This window comes from Artibeus jamaicensis, unplaced genomic scaffold, assembly GCF_021234435.1.
Source record: "Artibeus jamaicensis isolate MK-2021 breed Jamaican fruit bat unplaced genomic scaffold, CSHL_Jam_final contig_419, whole genome shotgun sequence".
NCBI classification, from domain to species: Eukaryota; Metazoa; Chordata; class Mammalia; order Chiroptera; family Phyllostomidae; genus Artibeus; species Artibeus jamaicensis.
In genome coordinates this window covers 400,398-425,682 of record NW_026521824.1, presented here as the reverse complement: position 1 = coordinate 425,682, position 25,285 = coordinate 400,398, and the positions used below count along the sequence as shown (strand labels likewise).

The window sequence follows — 25,285 nt, the reverse complement described above, 5'->3', positions numbered from 1 at the left end:
CGATGGAGATTGCCAGATCTCACTCCACAGGATGGCCCGATGGTCTCCCTGATGGCCTGCAAGTGTTCCTTGACCCAACCATAACTCACAACGTGCCAGCCCACAGCATCCTGGTATTGATGGAGATGACATGCCACCAAGTGTGATTTGCAGCCTCACAGCATCCTGAAGTGGCTGGGCGATGTGGTCTGTTATCTCCACCTCTGACATGCTGTCTCAGCCTTCCAGGGAGATGGGTTAGGATGATGTCAGGTGCCCTGCCCCTAGCAGGCAATGAAATTCCTTATTTTATCCCAACTAGTTATTGGTTGGTATCTAGATTCTCTCCTCCCCATCACAGAGGGCCTAGGTGCCTGTGAGCTGTACTTCCCAGTGTGCTGTCCATTTCTGCTGATGGGAGGCCCTGGCAGGAGACCAGGAGGCAGTAAAGAACTGTCTGAACTTGGTAGGTTTTAGTGGTGGCAGCAACAGTGACCAGTGTGCATGCATTCCTGGGTTTTGTCCAGGCAGCGAGGTACCAACAGTAGCCCATGGACCGTGGCTTTGGGTATCACTTCTCTTCCTCCAGCTCAGCATAATAGCAGTTGCACACACCCACTAATATCTGAGTCACCTCACCTTCTCACCTTTGGTCCTCTCCTCCTTGCAAGTCTTTGTGACCAGTCCCTCTACACTAAATCCTATTAGAAGCACCTGAGGTCATTTCTGCTTCCTTACTCTACACAGACTATTCTTGGTAGCAGGAATGGCATCTGAGGAACCACCTTTTATGCTTGGAAAGCTGGGGTTGGTTATCTGACTCAGTGGGTCCCAGTAATGACCTTACTTACCACCCAGGGCAAATGGAGCCCTAGAAGTTCATAGCACTCAGTGGCAAAATGACTGCTTAATATCGCACCCTATTTTAAGAGCATAGGGTGAGGTGCCTCTTGAAGGCAGAACTGGGAGACTGATTGGCTGCCACCCAAGTGACTGTGGTGGGGACAATAAAGCTGCAAAGTTCTGGTGTGGGTTGGCTGCTGGGACCACATAATCAGCAGAAAGAAAAGTGTAAACTCAGCTCAAGGTTCAGGCACAAAACTAAAGAACATCTTTGACAGCCAGAAAACAATCTGTTTAATATCCTATTGCCATAAGGAGGATACAACTCAAAACACAACCCTGCATTTGATCCTGCAGGCTGCAGTTACAAGTCGAATTCACAGTCTTGCTGGCCCTCTCATATAAAATTTAGGGTGTTGCTTTGGAAGAAGTGGGACCCTGAGAACAGTAGAGGGAACATTTGGGTGGCCTTCACATCTGAGACTCCTGAACTAAGGGACAACTGTATGGTTGCACACTCCATCAATATTCTTGTCACAACCCAGATCTATGTGCAATGTCATCTTTTCAATAGCCAGGCATCCTTAATTAGCCTTGCACTTTGTAGCTCAAGACAGAACCCACCTCAGCCTTCCAAATGCCCAGGGAAACTCCGAGAAATGTTATGTGTGTTGCCCTCCAAGGCCATCTGTCACCTAAGTGGACATAAGGTTTCATGGCATACAAGGGCACATCACTTTACAAAGGTGGCATATATCCTGTCCCCAATCTCCCAACAACATGGGCAACAACCTAATGCTCACCCCACCGAGCTGTTTCCTCATCCACGAGATGGGCGTGATGACTGGTATCTCACAGGGCTGCTGGGAGACTCCAGTGAGAGCAGATTGGGGGAGCCCATGGCACTTGCGGGTCACTCCTCTTCTTCAAATGGCTGGGGGTGGCACTGTGACCCCTGGGGTGGGAATTAGGGGAAAAACATGCCACTTAGGAAAAAATCCCTGCCTCCTTGGGCGAGGGAGCAGAGGGACAAGACAGGGCCCTGGACCAGGTACAAGACTCTCTCAACCCTGTTCTAAGGCCATTGTGACTTGACTCGACAAGCTTGCACGGGTACCCAACCTCTCTCTGCTGGACCAGAAGCCCCAAGAGGAGGCTTTCTAGGCAGAGAGAAACATGTCTAACAGTTGAGGCTGTGTGAAGCAACATGACAGTCTCTTCCAGGTAACTGGCTCCCAGCTGCTCTGCAGGTTAAGTGTTACCAGGGCCTCTGAGGGGCCTTCCCCTCTGGAGTAGGCAGCTGTTGACAAAGGACACAGAAAGCATGGTGCCAGAACCCCTGCTGATGCCACTGCCATCTTTCTGTGAGGCCTCAGCCAAACCCCTGTGCTTGTCAGAGCCTTACTCTCCGTTTGAGAACGAGGACCATGCTGTTAATCACATAGGAACAGATGCAGGACTAGGGCACTGACCTCCTGCCTAGCCTGCCCTCACACCCTGTGAGCCCCCAAAGCTGGCTGTGCTTCAGTCTGTTCATTGTAAAAGTGGCCAGGATTCAGATTGCCAGCAAGATAGGGCATAGCAGCCCCTGGCCACAGAGCACCTGCTGGGCCTCCTCTAGAGGCTGCCCTAAAGCCACATACTAGGCCAGCTTTTATTGAAATGTACTTCAGGCAGTCTGTTCAGGAGTTTGACAAATACCAAAGGGAGGTCTGGAGCCTTGACCCAGACATCCCCTAGAATGGGTCCTGAGTAGGAAAGGCACATGAGTTACTACCTGTGGAGATGAGGCAAGTAAGAGAAACTCACAAAGCGAGGTGACAGGAGAGCAACCTGCTGAAAGGGGGTGGAGAGGTTCTCTCCTCCAGATCAAGGGCTCCCAGGGCAACAGTACAGGGGCAACAGAGGCTGGGATGTCAGATATCTGGGGCAGCACCAGAAGCTGGCCAGCCATGGCACAACTGGCTGTTGGCCGAGGGCTCCAGGCCAGGGTCTGCTGCACCCCCAGCCTGCCAGAGGCGTCATGCTGCTGCTGCTGCCTCGAGGCTCTGCTGGAGCCCAAGGGCTGGGAACAGCATTAGACCCCTGAGCGGCAGCAGCACTGTAAGGCAGCATGGAGGCCAAGTCATACGTGAAGGAGCTGGGGACACACTGTTCCTGGGCCAAAGGCTACATGGCCTTCCTCCCCGCCCCCTGGACCCTGAGCAGCTCTTGGTTTAAGTTTTGTTTGCAGGTTGGCCTGGGCATGGTGAGCTGCCTGCTGTTAGAACACAGGTTTGGGTTGGGACACAATGGGGACAGGAACAAGTCCCTCTGGTGCCACCTACCCCTTAGTGCCCTACTTGCCCTGGGATCCTATGTAGAGGGCACCCCCCTGTAACGGGGTCACTATGTCCCACAGGCTGTGAGGGAGATGGCACCAGCTCACTGAGCCACTGGAGTTTTCAGTACAGAATCTGTGCTTACACTTGGTGAGAGATGAATGGGGAAGATGGTCCTAGGAAGGGAGGGACCTAGACTTTGGGCTGGCCTGTCTACTCTGAGGCCTACAGCCCACCCTTTTCTTGAATGTGCTATGAATAGACAGCCCCAGCCTTGGAAGGGATCCAGGAGCTGAGCCCACCTCTTGCCAGCAGTTTCTGGGTTAATCCCCAGCACAGTGGGGGCCCAAAGACTACCCTCACCCTCCCAGTAGCATGTTGCAGACAGCTGGGGAATACAGTGGGAAGGGGATGCTGTCTTAAAGCTCTTTCCCAAGAGCTCTTTCCTGGAGGCCAGAATGTGCATGTGCAGATCAAGATGTTCCTGACCCTTGGCAGGAAGGTCTCTGTGTACAGGGCAACCCAGCTGCTGCAGTGATGGTGGTGGGGGCTTGTCCCTAAGCCTGGGAACAGAGAGATCCATGGACAGGTTGCCACGGTAACCAGCACCCTCATCCCCTGGGGTCCCCAACCCCAAGCCAGAGGCCTGCAGGGAAAACATCACTCTTAGGGATTCACTGTTAACTTGTGTGTCAGCCCCAAAGGGACTCCAGCTCCTAGGGTCCATCCCCTCCTGCCCCACAGAGGAGCAGGTGCAGAGATCTGGCCTGTGGGGGAACAGGGCACTGGAGTCAGGACCCTGATTCCTACGTAACCCCTGAAAGGGAGTCCACAAAAATGCTAGCGCTGAGCAGAGGGTGCTGGGGTGTGTCTTCCAGGACACTACCAGGAAGGCTGGTCTAGGAGGGACCCTGTGACCCCAGGCAGGTCACAGACCACGCTGGGCCATAAGCTCACCATGGTATCGTCAGATATCACCATGGTATCTTATAGCTGTAAAGGAAATCCCTCCACAGAAATGTTTCTTTTGGGGTGGTGAGGATGGTTTTTGAGGAGTGTGCCTCCTTTCTACCTCAGCTCCAAAGGGTCCTTTCTTGAGAAAGCTCACCCACAGGGTAGCCAGGAGGCCAGCAAGTAGTGGGAATTCCTGCGATGCTTAGCCGGACCTGGAGCTGGCCCCTGGCAGACAAGCACACAGGGAGGGCAGGGTAGCCACAGGGGACAGGGACCTTGGTTTCCCACAGAGCTGACAGACAAAGAAGGAGTTAAGGGAATGGGCACCAAGGAGGGAGAAGCCAGTGCTCCCACTATTGGCCTCTCCACTGACACACAGGTTGGCACTCAGAGTTCCATGTGTGTGCGTGGGCTCATGTGTGCACCATGGGGCCTGAGCCAGTGCTCCGGTCACCCATTCCTGGCCTCATACATCAGGGAGGGCTGCCCCTTGCCACCTCATGCCAGGGCACACAGCTGGAGGAAGACAAGGGGCAGCATCAACGGCAGCCACAGCCTGGTGCTGCGCCTCTCAGAAGTTGGCACGTAGTTTCTTATTGCTCTTCTCAGCTTGAGGAACACACTCCTCATTTGCAAAAAGGTCACAGACTGAGAGGCGGCGGCGGTGGTGGGGGGTGCCAAGATAGCCCATCTGCCAATCACAAAGCAGGGAACACAGATGGGACCCAGAATGGCCACAGGGATGCCCTGTTCACATCCCAGTCCTAGCCACAGGCCCTCAAAGGCCTGCCCACAATAGGCTGTGTGGTCTTCTGAGAGCCAGCCAGTGTCTGCAGAGCAGGAGTTGCCAGACTGCAGTTACCTGGCCTCCCCTTGGCCACAGTTGCTGGACTACTGCCCATCCTTGGCCAGCTACCTCCAGGGGCCACAGATGAGCATGCTTAGAAAAATAACTCTGAGTAGTCCCCCATGGGATCCAGGTTTCCTGAGAGCATGAAGAGAGCCAGGGCGATGGCTGTGAGGAAAGATCTGGCAGGAACACTCCTGCCCTGCAAGCCAGGGTCATGGCTGTAGGCGCTCCAGGTACTGGGGCAGCGGGTTCTCCTTCACATACTTCTGGATGTACCAGCATGTGAGATGGGCCTTCAGGTCCTCCTCCACCACAAAGTCCAGAGCAGCCTGAGAGCCAGAGAGAGAGTGGTCAGTGCCCACACCCGGGGCTCACAGTAGCCTGGCCCCTACACCTCCCAGGCTGTTCCCTCTGAGGACGGGAGCTGGCTGCCCAGGAACACCCATTTTATCCACTCTACAATGGAGGTAAGGGGTGCTGTCACCACCTCCATATTTCAGTTGGGGAAACTAAGGCAGAAAGTGTTGATAAATTGCCTGAAGCACATGTCACGGGAGAGAATGAAACAGGATTGGATCCTGAGCTCCTGCCCAAAACTGTGCAGGAAACAGCCTCTGCACACAGCCAAATGGCAGAGTGGGCAGGGTTGAACCTGGAGAATCCCACCCCGTTGCAGCTTGTCTGTCCCACAGGCTTGTCTCCACAGCCTGCCCTTTCCAATCTCAGGGCCTATGCATTCCCTGGGGGCCTGCCTAAACTCCTGTCTTCACTTATTCTTCACATGACAGCTCACGCGAGGCCTCCTTTTGGAACCTGCCCCTGGAAGCTGAGTCAGGTTACATCAGGGCTCTCACATCCCTCAGGGCTTCCTGCACCCAGGAAAGGTCACACTTAGTTATTACAGGGCTCCCAGAGACAACAGTGGGGGAAGCACTGAAGGGCGGCTGGTGTATAGTCTTGGTCTGTGGCTGCTGTCATCGTCTCCAGTGAGCTCAGCAGACGGAGAGCAAGGCTGTGAATGATGCACCTCCCTGCCCACCAGTGCCTTGCACACAGCTGGTGTTTAAGAAATGTTTGCTGAGACAAAGAGAAGAGCAGTCTGGGTGGGGTTGGCAGTTCTGATGAAAAGGAGCAGCATTTACTGAGCACCTACGAGGTGCCTGGCACTTACACGGTTGGTCCATTTGACCTTCCAACACCTCGAGATGGCCTTGGTGTGCCTCACCATCCAGTCCATATCCAATTCTGGAGTTTATAACCTAAGAGTCTCTTGTGACAAGAGTTCAGTCTAATCTCCCATTTTGCAAAGAAACTGAGAGCCCAAGAAAGTGCCAAAGTAACTGCCACATGGTGTGAGCCCTTGTGCCCTGACAGGGCAGCACTCTCCAGGGTGAGGGTGGGGCCCAACTCCCTTTTACCCAGGTCCACAAATCTCAGTTTCCTCATTGGTCACATGGAGGGTGGGGGAGGAAGAAGAGGCCTGGAGGGGCTGGGCAGGAAGAGCAGCCTGAGGGAGAGTCTGGGCCCCAGGAGCAGCCCTCAGGCAACCTTAAGGCCACTCTCAGCTCCAGTTTCCTAACTGCGTCCAAACCTGCTCTCCAAGCAGCCTAGAGTTTGAGGTGCTTTGAGGATGAAGCTGGTGAGGGCAAGGAATGGGGCAGTAGCCGAATGACGAACATCCATCATCCACTTGTTCCAATAAAGTTTACTGAGCACCTATAACATGCTGGGATCCCAGATAACAAACTCCAGACACACAGCAGGTGTCAGCGGCCCTGGAGGCTTAGCCATGCAGAACCTGGGGCCTAGGCCCAGAACCACAACCACCAGCCCAAGAGCCAGGAGTAGGCAAAACACGCTGCCTGGCCATCACCAGCCCCTGGCTGCAACCTGGTGGCAAGGTGGGCACCGGTCTGCACTCTGGCCAAGAAACAGGCCAAGGGTGGCCCCCAGGGCCATGGTGTATCAGTGGTAGGGCGCATGGCTCTACCTCACCTCCCTACCTTGGCAAGGTGCTTGGCAATGCCACGCCCACGGTAAGCGTCAGGGACCTCGGTGTGCTGCAGATCCACGATCCGCTTGCCCACGTACTCGTAGAGCAGGACAGCCCGGTCGTGGCACCCTGCAGAAGGAGGTGGTGGACACGTGAGGCCATGGAGACTCCAGAGGCCTGACTCAGGCACGAAGCTCGGGTGGAAGGACAGGCATTTGGAGCCAAGCTGCTGAAGCTGGATCCTAAATAATCTCTCAATGCCTCGGTTTCCTCATCCATAAAATAGGGATATAATTAAACATTCCTCATAAGATTGTCTGGAGAATTAAATGAGATCATCTTCATAAAATGCTCGGAAGAGAGCCCAGAACACTCCAGGCTACCATGAGACTGCTGTTATTCTCAGCCTCAGCATCCCGTGACCCTCAGGGCCCCTACAGCCCAGCTCCCTGTCCCCACCCGAGCTCCCTCTGGAGGGCATGGAGCCCCAGGCCTGGAGCTGAGCAGGACTGGGCAAGCCCTCGGCTAGCCCAGAATCTGAAGGGACAAGTCAGCAGGCCCAGAGATGCTCCAGGACTATTTGCCGGACCCTGGAAGGTGGGGAGATATGGCACCAGTGTCCAGGGAAAGTGACACTGAGCAAGTAAACAGGAACAAACTGGCCTTTGTGCCCTCTTAGGCCCACTCAGACTGGAGGGCACCAGTCCAACCCAAAGTCCTGCTGGGGTTCCTCCAACCAAAGTCTTTAGTTTCCCATCTGTCTCTGTCCATCCATCTGTCCAACCACATCCACCTACCCACCCATTCACCTCCCCCATCTCCCTGCCCATCTACCCTCCAAGCCATCCCATCTACCCACTTGTCCACAATCTGCCCGCCAGTCTTATTTAACAAATGTTTATTGAGCCCCAGACACTGTTTCAGGTCCTGGGAAATACAGCAATGAATGAGCCTGACAAAAGCCCTGCTCCCGCAGAAATCATTAGAAGAGGGGACTGAACCAAGAAGTGGGCAGGGAGTAGAGAAGGGAAGCTGCTGGGCAGATATGAGACAGGAAAGGAGGGAGTGGGGTACGTGGTGTCAGGGAGCAGTGTTCCAGCAGAGAGAACAGCCAGGACAAAGGCTCTAAGGCAGCAGTGGGCAAGAGAGAGGGTGGAAAAGAGGGCAGGGAGCCAGAGCAGGGTCCTTGGCAGAGGAGGGACAGGATGTGATCACAATGCCACAAGATTCCTCTGGCTGCTACACAGACAGTGAGGTGGCTGCTGTACTAGGCCAGGTAAGCATGTCGGGTGCCGACAGAGGGAGGGATCAGGTGTGGAAGGAGGGGTCAGACTCTGGTGGGGCTTTGATAGTGTAGCTGGCAGAGTGTGCTGACAGCTCAAATGTGGTGGTGGGGGGGGGTGGCAAGCACAGCTCCAGGGTGTGTCCCTTCAGGGAGCTGTGAGCATATGAAGGAAGCAAGCTGGACTAGGGGACAGTCAGGGCCATTTAGCCAGAGGCAGTTAGGGAAGGACAGGGAGAGGGCACAGTTGGTACAAAGGCCCTGAGGTTAGAATACACAAGTTACTGTCCCTAAAAGAAAACATGACAATTCCAACTGTGTTTCCTGGATATTCAAAAGCAAATTCTATTTCTTGTTTTTCACTTTGAAGCACCATCAAGAATTTAATAAATGCTGCCTGAACATGGGGCTTGTGGTGGGAGAGTGAAAGGCTGAGCGATGCAAACATCCAGCCCAGGGTCTCACAGCAAATTTGGCACCAGAACAGTGTCCCACACCAGGTAGGAGGCTTTCTCATTTTCCTCGAAGCTCCAGGAGTGAGGATAGAATCCAGCTCCCCATTTGCAGATGGGGAGACTAAGACCCAGAGATCCACATTCCACAGCAGGTCAGAGGTAAAGCTGAAACCCAGGGCTGCAGACCCTGAGCCCAGTTGTGTTTTTCTGATCCACCTCAACACATGCTGTCTCCTGCCTCCAGGCCTTTGCTTAGATGGTCTCTTCTGCCTGGATTACCCTCTGCCCTAATCAGGACCTGCTGAAGGTGGCCCATTGCCCCACCTCCTATGCAGGCTCCAGGGGCCCCAGCACCTCTTCCTCATTGCCAGGCTGCTGCTCTGGTCCCCAGTGCTACTGCCCTGGCTGTGTAGCACGGGACTCAGTTCTCGGCTCCCACATCTACTGGGGTTAACCCAACTCACCCAGAACAGGATAGCAGAGACCCAGAGGCTACTTTGGGACTGATGCAGTCAGCAGTCACTGAAGGAGGTGCCTACCTGCCCTGGCCACTTTGTTACCCCAAACTCATCAAGGGCCTATTACATATCAGGTAGGGTTTCAGGTGCTGGGTGCACAGCAATAAAGAAAACTGACCAAACACTCCCTCCTTGAAGGGAGACACACAATAAGCAATAGCATTTTAAACAATATAAGATGGTTCGAAGATGGTAGACTAGAGAACACAGCAGAGAAAGGGTGGGGGGCAGGGCTGCCATTTTAAAAAGGGTGCACAGGGCAGGCCTCTCTTGACTGAAGACCTGAAGGGAATGAGGAATCCAAGAGGAGATGTGGGGGATGAACAGTCCAGGTGGTGAGTACAGCATGTGCAAAGGCCCTGGGGTAGAATGTTCAAGACACAGTGAGGTGGTCAGGAGGGCTGGGCTAGAATGAGTGCAGACACTGGTGGTAAGCCACATTGGAGGTTCTGGGGCCAAATCATGTGGGGTCTTGCAGGCCACTAAAGAGACCTCAGCTTTGAGCCATTCCATCCCTAAAGAGAGGGAGGTGGCAGGGTTGCAAGTCCTTGAAAGCCTGCTAGTTTTCCTCTGTTCATTTGGAAAGCAACAATTCTGAAAGCGGCCACTTGGGCCATGGATAGACTAGATCCCAAAATGGCCTAGGCTTGTCCCCACCCTGACCCTTGTCCCTCAGCTCCTGATAGCCACATGGGTTGCCACTGCATTCCCAGTGCCCAGCCCAGGGAAGACTCTCAAAGAGATATTTGTCCTACAAACAACTGTTGTTCTCTTTCTGCCACACACACTATGGGTTTGAGGCTGACTTGTGGGCTACCAACACACCTAGCACTCTGGCCTTCTCAAGACCTGACCCCATGCTTTCACTTTCGAGGAACAAACAGATGGCAACGGCTGCAGCTCACACTTGGGAGGCCCTGGCATGGAGCAGGCCTGTCTTCAGTTCTCTCTAAATACTAATCCTCATGAAAATCTTACAAAATGGATAGGATTCTTAGAGCCCTGTTTACACATGGGAAAACTGAGGCTCTGTGAGGCAGTCACACACAGCTAGGTGTATGGAGCTGGCTGGAGACAGGCTGAGCTCACAAGGTGGTTCTTCCAGCTGAACAAAGAACAGAAGGGCATAGGAACTGCCAAGGTGGACCTGGCTCCATGTGCAGGAAAGGACGCGGGCTAGGTTGGAGGGAAAGAGTACGTTAATGATGCCCCCCCTTCCACACGCCCCCATGGGCCGGCCCACCCCATACTGGTTGGGGAGAAACCAGATCCTTAGTGGGCAGTCCAGAGTACCTGGCCTGTGACCTGGCACCTTGGCCTCAGAGGGCCTTTAAAGGCCACCCAGTCCCAACTACCCACATGAGACACAGCCCAGATGCCCCATCCCTCCCCTAAACCTGCCTGGGGAGCCCTAGAAAATGGCCAACTCCTGTGGCTCAGACCAAACCTTGGGGTCCTCCTTGCCTTGTCTTTCTCTCAGACTCTGAGCTGATCCTGAGACAGGTCCATGGGCACAGCTTTCAAAATATGCTTAGAATCTGGCCACTGGTCACATGTTTGTGCCTGTCCTCTGCTCAGGGCCCTGGTCACCATACTGGTCTCCTTGCTACTCCACAGACACCTGGCTCCCAACTCCCAACCCGTCAGGCTGTTCCCTCTGCCCGGCATCCCTCCCACAGGAGCCTCCCAGTGCTGGTTCCTCTTCATTATTCAAGGTGAGCCCAAATATCACCTCCCCAGAGACCTCTCCTGACCATCAACAGAAGGTAAGTGCAGTGCTATGTCGTCACCCTTTTACCCTGGGCACCACACCCATCTGGCATGAGCATCTGGGCAGCTGAGCCCTAGATACCACTATCTCTGCTCCCAGTGCTGTGGGCAGAGCCCAGGGTATGGCCTGGATGGGCTCAGGACTTTCTCAGGGGTGAGTTGTGCAGGCTACACCAAGACTCTTGACTAGTACAGGGGCTCAGTACTTGCCACTCTTGGAGGCCACAGGAATAAGCCCAAGGCAGGGCAGGGCCCTGGGTTCCAGTCCCAGCTCTGCCAGGTGACTTCAGACTGGTCCCAACACCTCATGCCCAGGATTTCACCTGTCCTATGATACCTGCTACCTCCTTCCTGAATCTGATAATTACAGTGAGACCACAGACTAAAGCAGTTTTGAGAAAAGTTAAAGCTACTTGAGTAATGAGATCCTACTCAAGGGTCTCTTCCCCAGTACCCTCCCCTGGCCCCAACCCCAAGACCAAAGGCCCCAGGAAGTTATCAGGGGTGGTGGTCACTTAGAAATCGTCTTCCCCAGCAGGTAGGAAGGAGGAGCAGGGGCTCTAGGTGGGGATGTGGGTCCTATGCAGAGGGCAATGACCGCCATCATCTCTGCTCTGCCAGCACCGACTCTGAGTGGTGGGCCATAGAGTCAGAATGCCCACTGTACTGATGAGGAGAGTGGGGCCGGGAACCCTGTTCCCTCTGGGAGCTGCAGAACCTGACCAGGGACAAGTGGGTACAGAAGCAGGGAATAGGCCCCAGAAGCACCTGACTGCATTTTGGGCATTTCCACAGGCAGAGCCTAGTTTGGGATGGGGCCACAAACTTGTGCCTCAGAAGTAGGTTGGGCAGAGGGGGTTGAAGCCTGGGAAAGCTAAAGGGGACCAGCTAACATTGCCAGGAAGCATGTTGAGGGCAGACCACAGGAGTTACCCAGGAAAGTCCACCCACAGACCCAGCTCATCCCCTTGCCACACCAGGCATCCCTCCTGCATACTCGGCTCAAGGACACAGCTCTAGGTGGCTATCATGGGAGCAGCCACACACGCTTCTGCAAGGGCCTCATGTTGAAGGATCTGAAGGCTACCAGCCCTGTGGCTGCACATGCACTGGGATGCCTCTGGGGGCGCTGGCAGAGGCCAGAGGCAGCTGCAGACTCTCCAGGACCTCAGACTTCCAATCTAGAAAATGGGGGTTGGGCAGCATATGGAAAGCACCAGGATTCTAGGACCCACAAATGACCCTTCTTTTTTTTTTTTATTCCAAAATAGAGATTCATTTATTAAGAATTATTTAGTTTTTGCATAAAAATCACCACTTGTTCCTCACTGGGTTTTTAACACACATCAACTGTTTGGAGGTTCCTATATACACCTTAATGCTTTAAAACATACATCTCTTTTCAATGTCAGGAAGGACAGTTAAGGCAGTGAGGCTGTTCCTGGGTCTCCCCCATGAGACTAAATGGTAGGTCGTTTCTTAGGTGGAAAAGCTGTCCTGAAGACGGTAATTATGCAGAAGTATGCAGATTCAGTCACCTCTGATTACTTGTGCCTGACAGCTTTAAAATAAAGTCCCCTTGTTCATGGTCAGCAAAGGCCCACTGGCTGCTTTCAGCTGTAAAACCCTGTCTGGGGGGAGACAGTAAGGAGGGGCAGGGTCTGGGGATGGTGCTGCCAGGCCATGCTGTGCAGCTACAGGTCAACACTCACCAGTTTGCTTAAAAAAATCCACACTAGGGGTCTCATACAATTTCAAATCAAGCCTCTGGTGGTCTTTAAAATACCCGCACACTGTTAGAAGGACTGTGCTTGTTTTTAAAGTGAGCTGTGTGACAGGGCTCCTCAGAGTTATGCTCTGCATGGGGGAAAAATCCCCAAAACCCCTAGGACTTGACTTACTAGCAACATTGATTTTTACCACACTGACATGAAAGAGTAGTCAGTTTGTGCTCTTGTGAAATTCAAAGGTGATTGAGAAGTAGGACGGTTATGTAATGCTCCACCAAGATAGACCCCAAAAATGACTTTTAAAAAACCAAGACCATCTCCTGCAGACCCTGGCCAGACTTTGGGCTGCTGTGGGGAACACAGGCTAGGGGCAGCCCTGCTTGATTCCCAGCGATTTGGGGTTGTCTGTTTCTGCAAGTGGCTACGTGCAGGGTGGTGCTGCTGGATACCCTACACTGTGCACTTGAGCTCACATTCGTCTTGGTGTACAGCTTGTAGATGACGTCCACAGTGGCCGTGTAGTGACCAGGAAGAGATGGCCCTTTTCCAGGCACTACTCCTCCTCACGTGCTGGCCGCTGGGGAGCGCATCCAGGAGGTTGGGCTCACAGGGCATCATCGCCTGGAAGATCCTCTGCATGGCCAGGCCCTGGTGCTTCTCGAGGGCCACCTCCTTGGCCTTAGTGGTGCTGACACAGATGAGGTTAAGCAATTTTTGTCCCGCTCCCCATCACAGATGCTCTGGAGGAAGACCTGGATGAAATGGAGGTCTCTTTTCAGCCACATTGGCGCCAGTGTGGCCCCCCACTTTGGATCACTCTGCTCCACACATTTCCTTCTCTGTCTCCAGGGTGTTCTGCAGGGCTCAGAACTGGGCTGGGTCAGTGACAGACACAGCTTTGATTTTCATCATGTTGCCACTATGTCCACTTTGATGAGAGCAAACACTGGGGACCCAAGGCAATAAAAGAAGGGTGCCAGGTGGGATACTGCCTCAAGGAAGGGCCAAGTCTCCATCTGCTTGTCTGTGGGTGGTGGCTTCAGCAGGTGCCACTTCAGGGTTGAAGCCCATGGTAATACCCCAGACCACTGGGCATCCCATTCAGCACTGGGTTAGGTCACTGCCACCTGCCACAGACTCTGGGGATGCCAGCGTAAGACTGTTCTTCTTCTTTTTTTTTTTTTTAATTTTATTTATTTATCTTTTTAGAAGGTAAGGGAAGGAGAGGAGAGAAATATCAATGTATACTTCTGCTACATCCCCTGCTGGGAACTGGCCCCTGCTGGGAACTGGCCTGCAACCCAGGCATGTACCCTGATGGGGAATCGAACCGTGATCTTTTGGTTCGCAGGCCCCTGCTCAATCCACTGAGCTATACCAGCCAGGGCTAAGACCGTTCTTCTTGAAGCAAGTGGACACTTGGCCCTAGCTGAAAGGGATAAGGGAAGGCCAAAGAAATGGCCACCCAAGGCTGGGGCACAATTCTGGCTATGCTGCCACTTGCTGAATGGCTCTGTTCCGTTTTCCCCACCTATGAAATGGTGACATACAAGCTAGCATTTCAGAACCTGGATCTGGTAGTCAGACAAGTCTGAACTCCAGCATTTCTCACACCCCATGCCAGCAAGATCTGGCCAAGGTTCATTTCCATCTGTCCAGAGCTGGCATTTCTTCTCACCTCTGCTTATACTGCCTGAACTAGTAGCCACCCCCCACCCCCGCACTCTGTCCTGCTCCACCCTGTTTCCTTTAGCGCAGCCAGAGGGAACCTGGGACATCCCTTCCATTCTGTGCTCAAGATCCTCCATGCGCTCACCTCATTCAGAGTCAAAGTCAAATCTTCACAACCTGCTATGACCCTCCTCTCTCTGTTCTCCCACCCCGGTTGCTCCTAACGCCCATCAGGCACGACAGGGCTTCTACGCTTTTGGTTCCTTCCACTTGGAATGCTCTTCTCACTGCAGCTCCCTTCCTTGCTTCTGCTAGGTCTTTACTTCAACGTGGCCTTCCTAGGGAGGTCTTCCTGGACACTTGATTCTAAACAACGGCACTTCCCAAACACACCCTCCCCCTGCCCAGCTCAGAAGACCCTGTTTCTTAGGACCCCTTACACTTGATTTATTGCACAACACCCTCCAGACTGTCAGTCCCATGAGTTCCTGACACCCAGAATAGTATCTGGTACACATCAGTCACTCAAGAGGGACTAAATCCTAGCTCTTCTACCTCCAAGGTACTCCTGGGTGAGTCACTTTTCTGCCTCTGTCTCACCTGTAAAATGGAAGAGCAGTTTCCCCTCACCCCCAGTGCTATGAGGCTAGCATGTGCATGAGGCCTGCATGGAACATGACAATTTAAAGAATACAGCTACTAAAACTTCTTCCCTCATTAACAAGCAGAGCTTGCTGGAAGCTCATCAGCCCAGCTTTGCCATGAGGATGATCAGGTACTGGGAGCCCTAGGGCCACTTGGCCTCGAAGCCTTAGTGTTCACAGCTCTCAATGGGCATGATAACCTGGCCACCAAGGGTGGCCCTGCAGTACAGACACTAGGACAAGCTGCTCTCTCTCCAGCTGAGGTAGGGTGGGGCCGAGAGACAATCCCACTCTGCAGGGGGGGCCTCCCACTGCCCCCACCGGGCAGCCACTGCCAGACTGGACCAGGTTGGGCTGCAGAGCCCTGGGATACAGGCTGAGGAGGGACAGGCAGCCTTACACTGCTCCCTGGGCTTGGCTGGCAGATCCCCAGAACACTTCCTATCCGGCCATCTGGCAAGTAGGTTCCACAAGTGGGAAAGCTTAGAAATATGGCTGGACACGTTCAGCCCTGACCACAGCCACCTCTTTGCAGGGGGTGGGGGTGGGGTTGTAGAATTGTCCTTTGGCTGAATTCATTTGAAAGAAAAAGAAGGAGAAAATGCTGAACATCCTTTTTCTTCTGCCTCTGAGTATACAGGACTGCCTGAGCCCTCAAGGGACACAGAGCCCTCTTTGGAACCTCAAAAAAAGAGGATTTGAAAAGCCAGAGATCACTCTCTTTCACTCTCTTATACAGGACAAGGGTCTTGAGGTCTGGGCCATTCTTACTAAGTGCTATTCTTGCTAAATGTTAAAATGTCCGCACAATATTTTGCAAACCAGCTGTAAACAGGATAAGCTTAACAGGAACTCAACCTCATAAACATAAAAGTAGCCAACTACAAGGAAGAAATCAATGTGTAATTCACCAAATAGTCTGCAGAAGAGATGGTTAAGCCTCCCTTAGGGGAGGCAGACCTTGGGATATAGATCCCTTCTCCTTTACTTGTGTCAAGTAAACAAAACTACCTTGTGAGAATGGAACACCCCAAAGAGCGAACCCCTTGATGTTGGTAACCTGTCCCTACCAGAGCACAAGAGTAAGCTGCGGTCCTGGGCACCACAGCCAGTTGAGTCAGAGTACTGGAAGGACTTGCTTTCAAGTGGAAAGGATAAAGTATTTTGATTTCTGGCTCTGGCACTTTGTAATGCTGGGCAAATCACTTCTGCCCTGTGGCTTGAGCCTCTGTTTACTCATCTGTAATGTGGGATGGTGATGCTCACATCACAAGTATGTGCTGGGACCTGGTTCAAGGTACGGCCCAGTCCAAGGCAGTTGGGAGTATCTGAGAAATGTCCAGGCCCCAGCTCCCAGCCCTTCCTGATTCATCCTAAGAGCAGGTTGGAGGAGCCCAGTTCCAGGAGCCAGGGTAGGCAGGACCCTATTTCTGTTCTGCCCTAATTCACTGCCCAACCTCACACATGCTTCTCTCTTTTTGAGCCTCTGCCAGGGCACAGTGGCCTGAAAAGGCCCTTTCAGCTTGGACATTGCCACAGGGGCCAAACTGGGAAGAAAAAAGTTATTAAAGCAGGAGGGTGGGAAGCAGGGAGTTTATGGTCCTTCATTTTATAACTCCATTTTCTCTCCCAGAGACCTCTTAGGAGTGTGAGATAGTAAGTAAAAGAACCTTTCTTTACAGGAAACGAAGGCTTGACTTTGACATCTGGTTTTGAAAATAATGACCAGTTCATGTTTATTAACACTTACGCCACAGGCACTGTTCTAAGTCTTTACTGTTATTATAGCGCTTCATCCTTATAACTAGCCAGAAGGTACGCACTGGTGTTATTCCCATAGTAGGGAAGGAGAAACTGGGGCACGCAGAGAGGAGGCAACTTGTCCCGTCTCAGAGCAGCTGTCCCTTCCCACCCGCTCTGGGGCAGAAGCCCAGCTCTTCCTCAGCCCTAAGTCTGCCCACAGGATTCTTCCAAACTCCTTGGTGCAGAAAAGCTAAGGTTCCCAGGGACAGCAACAACCTATCTAACACCCAGGGAGGGAAAGGGGGACTTCCTGGTCAAGGCTGACTCCAGGATCTTAAACAGCAGCCCTCAGCAAACACCGGAAAACAGCCCGGCCTTCAGCAGGTGCGCGTTCCCAGAGGCTGAGGCAGGGGCTGGGGGCAGGCAGCCCGCTCCAGCTTCCACCTTCCCTGGGGGCTCGCTGCCTGCGTTGCCGAGCTGTCCGGCGTGGGCGCGCCTCCCCCAGCAGCCCGCCCCTCCCCCACCCGCGAGTCGGCTGCGCTCCCACCTAGTCCAAGAGTCGCAGTCCCGGGCCCGCTCCCGGCGCGCGGGACCGGACCACTGCCCCAGACGCCACCCTACGGCGCGCGCTCGCGACGTGCCTCCCGGGCTGTGGACCCGGGGAGCGCGCGCCCCAATAGGGGGCGGCTTCAGCGCTTCCCGGTAGCTCTCAGACAAAAGGCGGGGGCGGGCAAGGCATCGCGTTACCGTTGAGCCGGACAGTGAACTGGCGGCGCCGACGGTCGTGCTCCACGCGGATCGGGTAACTCTGCTCCTGCGAGCCCAGGGGCACAGCGGCCGGCGAGTTCGCCATCTAGGCGCGGGGTAGAGGCCTCTAGGACTTGGGGCCCGGGCCGACTCCGGGGGGCCAGAGCGCGCAGAGCAGGGGGCGCGGGGCGGCCTTGGCACTGGGAGGCCGGGAACCCTCACCGGAGAGACCGCAGGCGGCAGCGCTGAAACTGACACTCGTTGGCGGCTGCAACAACAACAAAAAAAAAAGGGGGGGGGCAGGAAATCAGCTGTGAGGTCACGTGCGGCGTGCAGCCAGTGGGCGCGAGGCCTTTTTGTTTTGATACATTCCATTTGATTCTTAAAGGGGCCGCAGGCCTGCCGCTGGTGTTGCACTTGTAGCTCCAAACAAAAAGCGCACAGTATCCTCCGGGGGCCACTTTTCCTTTTTGTGTTTGACCCACATGCAACTTTGGGGTCCCCACACAGACCCCTTCTAAAAAAGATATAATAACATGTAGGGAAATTCCAATTATCACCTCGCAGCCACCATTTATTAAGTACTTGCTGTGTTCACGTCCTGTGCACAGCAAAAGGAAGCGCTTAGTAGGGTCTCACTGAGCTCAGTGAGCATTCTCATCACAAACCTGAGAAAGAGACATGCTTGACTATTTTACCCATGAGGAAGTAGAAGCTGAGGGCAGTGAAAGACCTTTGTGAGGTCACGCATAGCTGGGGCCTTGGGAGGATGGGTGCTGTGGGTTCCACCCATGTTAGAAGCCCTGTTTGAGATGGGGGCAAAAAGCTACCTCTCCTTAAAAGAGGCCAAATTGCAGTAAGAGGTCGCGGAGAGTCCTGGATACAATTCAAAGATGGGGAAACTGAGTCCCAAGAGGACGAGGGACTTGCTTGAAGACAAACCAGACTTTTAGGGGTCCAGATTTCTTGTGTGTGAAAGGGAACTTGAAGGCCCTGGCCCGTAGCTCAGTAGGTTGTGGATTCAACTCCCGGTCAGGACACTTAAAAGAAGCAGCTAATGAATGCACAAATAGGTGGAACAACAAATAGATGGTTCTCTGTCTCTGCCCCCTTCCTATCTGTCTCTGAAATCAATAAATAATTTTTAAAAAATGAAAGGGAACTTGATCAGGTCCTTGCCCCCAAACTTGTTTACATCTGAAGTTACCCTCCACCCATAGCTGCAACACCGAATCACATGACTATAGGTTACTTTTTACTAGTTTGCTAATGAAAGTGTCAGCATGATGTTCACCACGTGACCATGACCCAATCAAGACACATAACACCAGTGTTTCCATTGCCTCCTTCCAATCAGTGACCCATCCCCTGAAATAACTCCTACCTTGACTTCTAACATGACTAATTTGCTTTTCCCAGAATTTCATGTAAGTGAAATCAGCGTATGTCCTGTTTAGTGCGTAATTTCTTTTGTTCATTTTATCTGTGAAATTCATTCATGTTGGAGAGGGTATCTTTTTTCATCACCGAACAGTTTTCAAGTATGGGCATTTGCCACAATTTATCCACCTGCGATGTACATTGGGCCTGTTTTTGATTTTTGACTGTTACGAATAACCTGCCATGGACATTCTTCACCACATCTTCTTTGTGTTCTTATTGTAGTGTTCCTCATGGGTGGCTGCCAGGAATGGGCTGTCGGGTTACATCTTGAGTTTCATGAGAAATTGCCAGGAGTGTACAATTTTACACTCCTACTGACAATTTTGAGAATTTGGTATTGTAAGTGTTTTCGGTCTCTATTTTAGCTATTCTGGGGAGTGTGAAGTCGCTTCTCACTGGCTTTAATTTGCATTTGCTAGTGGCTAATGGTGTGGAGACTTTCTTTGTGTGCTCCTTGAGCATCAGGAAATCTACTTTTGTGAAGTGCTTATTTAAGTATTTTTCTATTCAATTTTTCTTTTCGATTTATAGGAGTTCTTTCTATAGCTTGGCTGTGTGTCCTTTGTCAGATATATGCATATTTATTGAGAAAATGGTAGCAAATCTTTTTTTTTTAAACAAGTGTGTGTTGTATCACAGAGTTGGGAAACAAAACAAGGCCAGTGAGTGAGTCATTCTATACAAGGAAACAGAAAGATTGCTGGGGTCAGAGTGGTGGTGATGGTGGGTGGGGGGAGTCTTGCCCTCAGCTGAGTCAGGGCCGGCTGTAGTCTTGAGCAAGTACGATGTGATCTCGTATGTGTGTCAGGTGACTTCTTTGTCTCCAAAGAACTTGAATGGGGTGGGGAAGCCAAAACAAGGGTCTGGAAATTCCACTAACAGGCTATGCTGTTTTCCTCTCTGGGCCTTTACAGGTGCTGTTGCCCAAACATTGCTTCCTTTGGGAAGCCCTAACTGATGCTCCTCAGTCAGCCTGGGTCCAGAGGACATTCCCCCTCTTCTGGTCCCTGGCAGGACACAGTGCAAGCCAAGCCCAGCATGAGAGCCCAGGATCCTCCCTGTTTTTGACTCCCTTCTTTGTCTCCTACTTTAAAATAAATGTCTATTAGCTTATTAGGGTCTTTGAAACTTTCAGAAATCCTTTGTGGAACAAGGCAGTGTATCTGTCAATAAAGCGAGTGATTAATGTTTGCTGAATTGAATGGATTTACTCTGTCTTTCCATCCCAAAACATGCTGGTCACCGACAAGATCTTGGGGAGAAGTTGCTGAATGAACATTTGACTCCTGAAGTTAGAAAGAAAGCTGGGTCCCAACAGTTTTGGGGTAGATGGACCTTGGGTGGTGAGAGCCCCCATGGCTAGGGCCTGGCAGTGCCATGTGGAGACCCAGTCATATGTGTATAGGATATCATTTATTCAGTCAATCAGTAATTCATTTGGCAAATATTTATTGAGCACCTACTGCGTGCCCATCACTATTCTAGGGGGACATGACAGTGAACAAGACAGACCAAATTTCTTGTCCTTTTGGAGCTACATTCTAGAGGAAGGAGAAACAATGAGCAAAGAAGGAAATAGATTTATGGTTCATCTCTAGTGCTCCAGCAAGAGATTCAGCAGGGTGGGATGTGGGATGGGCCTTTGGAGGTTTGAGGACAGGGTGGCCAGGACTGACCTCCACTGATTGGACTCTTTTAATGAAAGATTTAAGGAGTCAAGAGATGTTGGGTGAAGAGTGGTCCAAGCAGAGAGAAGTCAATGCAAAGGCCCTGAGGTGTGTTTAAAAAACACATTGGGGCCAGTGTAGCTGGGGCAGAGTGAGTCAGCAAGTAGAAGGTGAGGCGAAGGCATCTGAGGGCAGACTGAGGGCCCTCCCTGGCCACAGCAAGGCCTTCAGCATTTACTCTCAGCCAGGAGGGAGCCATGGGACAGTTTTGAGCAGACCAGAGATACAGTCTTAGGATTTTTTGTTTGTTTAATATTGAAAGATTTCAACCATATATGTAAATAGAACAATAAAATGAGGCCCAGCATATGCATCTTGGTTGAGGTTTTTGTTTGTGTTTTTTTAATAAGAAAATTCAGATAGCATTTACTAAAAATTACACTTTTTGGAGTATACCCTTCGAATGTATAACCTCATGCGACAAATGTATACCCTCATGTGGGTATATATACACCACCACCACAACCTAGTTACAAAGCAGTTTTATCACCCCTATGTTCCTATGCCCCTTTAACCATCCCCAACTGCATCTCCAACTGATTTTCTGTCCATATCTTTTTACCTTTTCCAACATGTCATATAAATGGAGTCATGCAGCACCTGGCCCACCATATCTGCTTCCCATAGTTGGTGTGATGCCTCTGTGACTGGCTGAGTGTGCTGAGCAGTTGGCAGTTTGTTTCATGGAATGGTGTGTCAGCCTCCGTTTTGAAGATCCCTCTGCATGCCACATGGTGGATGGACCATGGAGGAGAAATGCAAGAGACAGAGGACTCCTACATGAGTCCAGATATGCAGTGACAACCATGGCCAAGCGCCTGCTGTCCTGAACTCTTTGGTTCTCACAGAAATGCCATATGGATGGCTGCTGTTATTAGCTTCACTTTACAGATGAGATCACACAGCTGGCAAGTGGCAGAGTCAAATTCAAACCCAGCACCTTTCTGCTCAGGACCCAAGAGTAGGACAGTCTCTGTAGGGTACCCCGAGGGACTCCATGGACATTTGCAGATGTTCTGACCCACATTGGTGGGGCCAGGGGCCACTGACCCCAGGGAAGCAGCCGAGCTTGACTTGGGAATCCTCAAGGCCAATCTCAACTTGCCACCACCACCAGGGGACCCCACCGTGTGCACCCACTGATACCACCACCCCACCACAGAAGAGAGGAACTAAAGTTCCATGAGGAGGTCCCAGGAGGGCTAAGTGACAGATTTAGAATTTTGAACCAGCCCTACACTTGCTGCAACCTTGGCTCTGTCGCTCTGTTGAGTCTGGGTGGAGTGAGAGTGGGTGGGGCAGGGTGGAATGCCCACCCTGGTCACAAGCCCAGCATTCTTCTTGGTGAGCCCCCACCTCCTTAATGCATCTGGACCTACAGCCAGAGCCTCTGCATGTCCTTAGTGCCTTCACTGTCTTTCCTTCCTGAGTGTGTGCATGAGGGGCACTCAGTTAACATTCTCAGCATAAACAGAAAATGACCAAGAAGATAAAAGTCCTTCATAAATCTACCTCTGAAGTTCTTCATTCTTCACAGTTTGGCTACCTCTTTCTAGACATCTCTTTGTTCTTGTAGCTATTCATTTATTCATGTACTTACTCATTTGCTTGCTTGTTCAATGTTTACTGAGGAACTACTATGTCGTCTAGATTCTGGGAACACAGCAGTAAAGAAGGCAGACAAAACCATTCACATGGAGCTTTGTACACACAGAGTGTTTTTTCCAACAAAGTATAAGCATATGCACTGTTTCGTAGTCTTTCTTTTTTCCATTTAACAATATACTGTGTCAACTGTTATTGTATAAAAAACCGCAGAATCATTCTTTAAGGATATTTTAAATTTAACTTTTGATTAGGTAATATAACCACATGTTTCAAAAACTGAAGCACAGAATATACTGGCAATTGGGACCAACCTGCCTCTGACCCCCACCTACCATCTTCCCCCTTCTCTTCACACAAAGGAATGCCTTTTTCCTAGTTTCTTATGAACTTCTTGAGTTTTGTACACACCAACCCAAGTAAGAACAAATATGTATTCTTTCTTCCCATTTTTAAACCATAAGAAAGCACATAACTCAAAAGTTAAGTACATATATCTCCTATCAGCATATTCTGGAGCTCTACCCATGTTGGCGAATTGCCAGTGTACTCCTGCCTCCTCCCAGCTGCGTAGTCTTCCACTGAATGAACAGCACGATGTTGCAACAGCAGTCTAGATCATAACCATTTCCTTTGATACATTCCTTTATCGATGGCTGTTTGGGTCATTTCTAAATATAGCTTCTTTGGCTCAGCTGTTGATTCTTCCATTTTAAGGATATGCTAATTACCTAACCAGTTTCCTGTTGTTGAGGATTTAGGTCAATTTCCAACTTTTCACCGCATGGCATTGTGTTCATACATGTTTTTGTCCACCTGTGTGATTATCTTCTGAGAAAACTTATACCAACAGCAGCATCTACTGCGTGCCCCTTATTTGCCAGGGGCTGTGTAGAGTGCTCCAATGTGCATGATCTCATGAGTTCTCACACCCACACTTAAAACCAGGGATTGTACAAATGAGGGGACTGGGCTTTGAAGAGGCTGGGAACTGTCCAATTTTCTCTTTGGTGGTGGATAGTGGAGGTGGGATCCCAACCAGTGAGGCTAAGTCCAGAGTCTGACATCTAGGTGGAGGACAAGCTCCCATGATGGACCTGACAGGAGCCTTATGAAGGAATGGGACTGCTTCTTCCTGAGAAGACCTGGAGGCCTTGGGAGATCATCCAGAGTGGATCGGGGGTTGGACTTGCAGGTCCCAGGCAGGTTCTGTGAGTGGGAGAGACAGGCAGGGCGTCGGACAAAGTGGCACAGTGTGGAATGTGGCAAAGTGGAGCTGCTGATTGCTCCAGCTGACTTTATATTGGAGACCTGTTCTGGGTTTTTCAATACGATCTGGAAGTCAAAGAATAAAGTGAGGTCTCCTGATCTGTAACTGATTGAAAAACATGCTTATGTGTGTCTGCCCCAACTCTCTGATGGCTAGGGCAAAGAGAGAGGATCTGTCAAACGCTTAACAGTTGGTGGATCCAGATGAAGTCCATATACATACTCATGGAGAATTCTGGCCATTTTTTTAGAGATGTAAATTTTTTCAAAATAAAAAATTGAGGGGAAAAGAGAGAAAACCAAATAGAATACCTAAATCTTGATTAGATTCTGGTTCAAAAAGTTTAGACATATAAGACATTTGGGAGCTAATGAGGTACTTGAACATGGACCATGTGTGAGCTATCTGTGGAATTACTGCTTTTTTCTTAGGTGAGACAATCATATCACACTCACAAGGAGGATGTCCTTGTTCTCAGGGAATACATCTGGAGGGTTAGGAGCCAAAGGCTATGATGTCAGTAACCTACCCTTAAATAATTCAGAAAACAGTATCTGCCTACATGGGGAGAGAGGGAAGCTTAGAGAGAAAGAGAACACGAGGCCAATGTGCACAATGGCCATCCCAGGCTTCAACTTCTCATGCACTCAAAATTTTTCTTAATCAAAATTGTGAAAAGGGTGGGGAGAAAGCAACCATGGGAGTAAAGAAGATATATGTGGGGGCTAGTTTGCCAGTTGTCATTCAGCTCAGTTCATTCCCACTGCAAAACTGGGAAACTGAGGCCCAAAGCCTCTAGAGGAGAGAGTGTCTTTTTTCCCCCCACTGATTTACCTTCCTAATTTATTCACTTCTCTTGATGTGGGAGTGAGTGTTTGGGCTGGTGGGGATGGGCCACAGTCAGCACTGCCCAACTCCTTGGCTTCCCACCCTCCTCCCAGAGTGCTATTAGAGTGCCCCAAGAGAGGGGAGAAACTGAGGCCCAGAGCGAAGAAATGAACTGACTTAGTTGCACATCAAGTGGGGCAGTACAGCTGGTCCTCAGGGCCTCCCATCTTCCCTCCCTGACATGGCTTTGGAGTCAACAGGCCCAGCTCTGTTATTGGCTCTACTTTGTTACCTGGGGGACTCACCGAACTTCTCTGAGCCACAGCTTTGTGTGAGGAGTTAAAGAGGTGATGCGTGCGAAGGCTCCTGACCCCCTGCCCTGTGCAGAGTCTGTACTGTCACATATCCCTCTTCCTGCACCATCCCTGAAATCTCAGCATTTCCAGGCATTACGCCAGTGCAGGCTGCCCCACAGGGCCAGAGCCTCTGCCTCCAACTCTTCTTTGCCCCTAACCCCAGACCCACTGGCTGCTGGTCGCCCCAAGCCTCACTGCAGATCTCTGTGTGTCCGTCCCCTCCTGTCAGGGTTTGCCAGCAGCCCTGGAGCCAGCACGTTCTCCTTCTAAGCCCGTTTCCTCATTTGTAACACGGCAGTAATGGCCCCAACTGTTGTGGTCTTTTTTGTTGTTGTTCATCAAACAGGCCTCCCTTCTCTGCCTCCAGTTTTAATAAGGTGTGATGTATATACAATAAAACTCACCTATTTAAATGTAAGTTTGATGATTTCTGACAGATGTATATGTTTTTTAATGACCACCACAAAAATCATATAGAACATTTCATTTTACTCTCAAATTTCCTTCATGCCTCTGTGCAGTTCATCCCTGCCCCCAGCTCCCAGAACGTACTGCC

The 25,285-nt window shown here is 51.3% G+C and overlaps 1 protein-coding gene and 1 long non-coding RNA gene across 3 annotated transcripts in view; one reads left to right on the top strand and one right to left on the bottom strand.

Annotated features, from left to right (window-relative positions):
• The window catches only part of NATD1 (N-acetyltransferase domain containing 1), a 30,845-nt gene extending 13,065 nt beyond the window's left edge, over positions 1 to 17,780 (bottom strand). The window contains exons 1-3 of one of the 2 annotated variants that reach the window (XM_037163144.2): positions 17,501 to 17,780; positions 6,951 to 7,069; positions 5,212 to 5,276 (exon numbers count right to left, since the gene is read on the bottom strand). In XM_037163144.2, the coding sequence (XP_037019039.1) occupies positions 5,212 to 5,276; positions 6,951 to 7,069; positions 17,501 to 17,606 (290 nt within the window). In that variant the 5' untranslated portion in view covers positions 17,607 to 17,780. Of the gene's footprint in view, positions 1 to 1,092; positions 5,277 to 6,950; positions 7,070 to 17,500 lie in introns of those variants that run through there. The other variant, XM_037163145.2, reaches the window with a different exon arrangement.
• Positions 17,375 to 20,140, top strand: LOC119062236 (uncharacterized). Its single transcript, XR_005084944.2, has 2 exons — positions 17,375 to 17,555; positions 19,858 to 20,140. It is a non-coding gene; the product is annotated as an uncharacterized LOC119062236 (long non-coding RNA).
• The last annotated feature ends 5,145 nt before the right edge of the window (positions 20,141 to 25,285 follow it).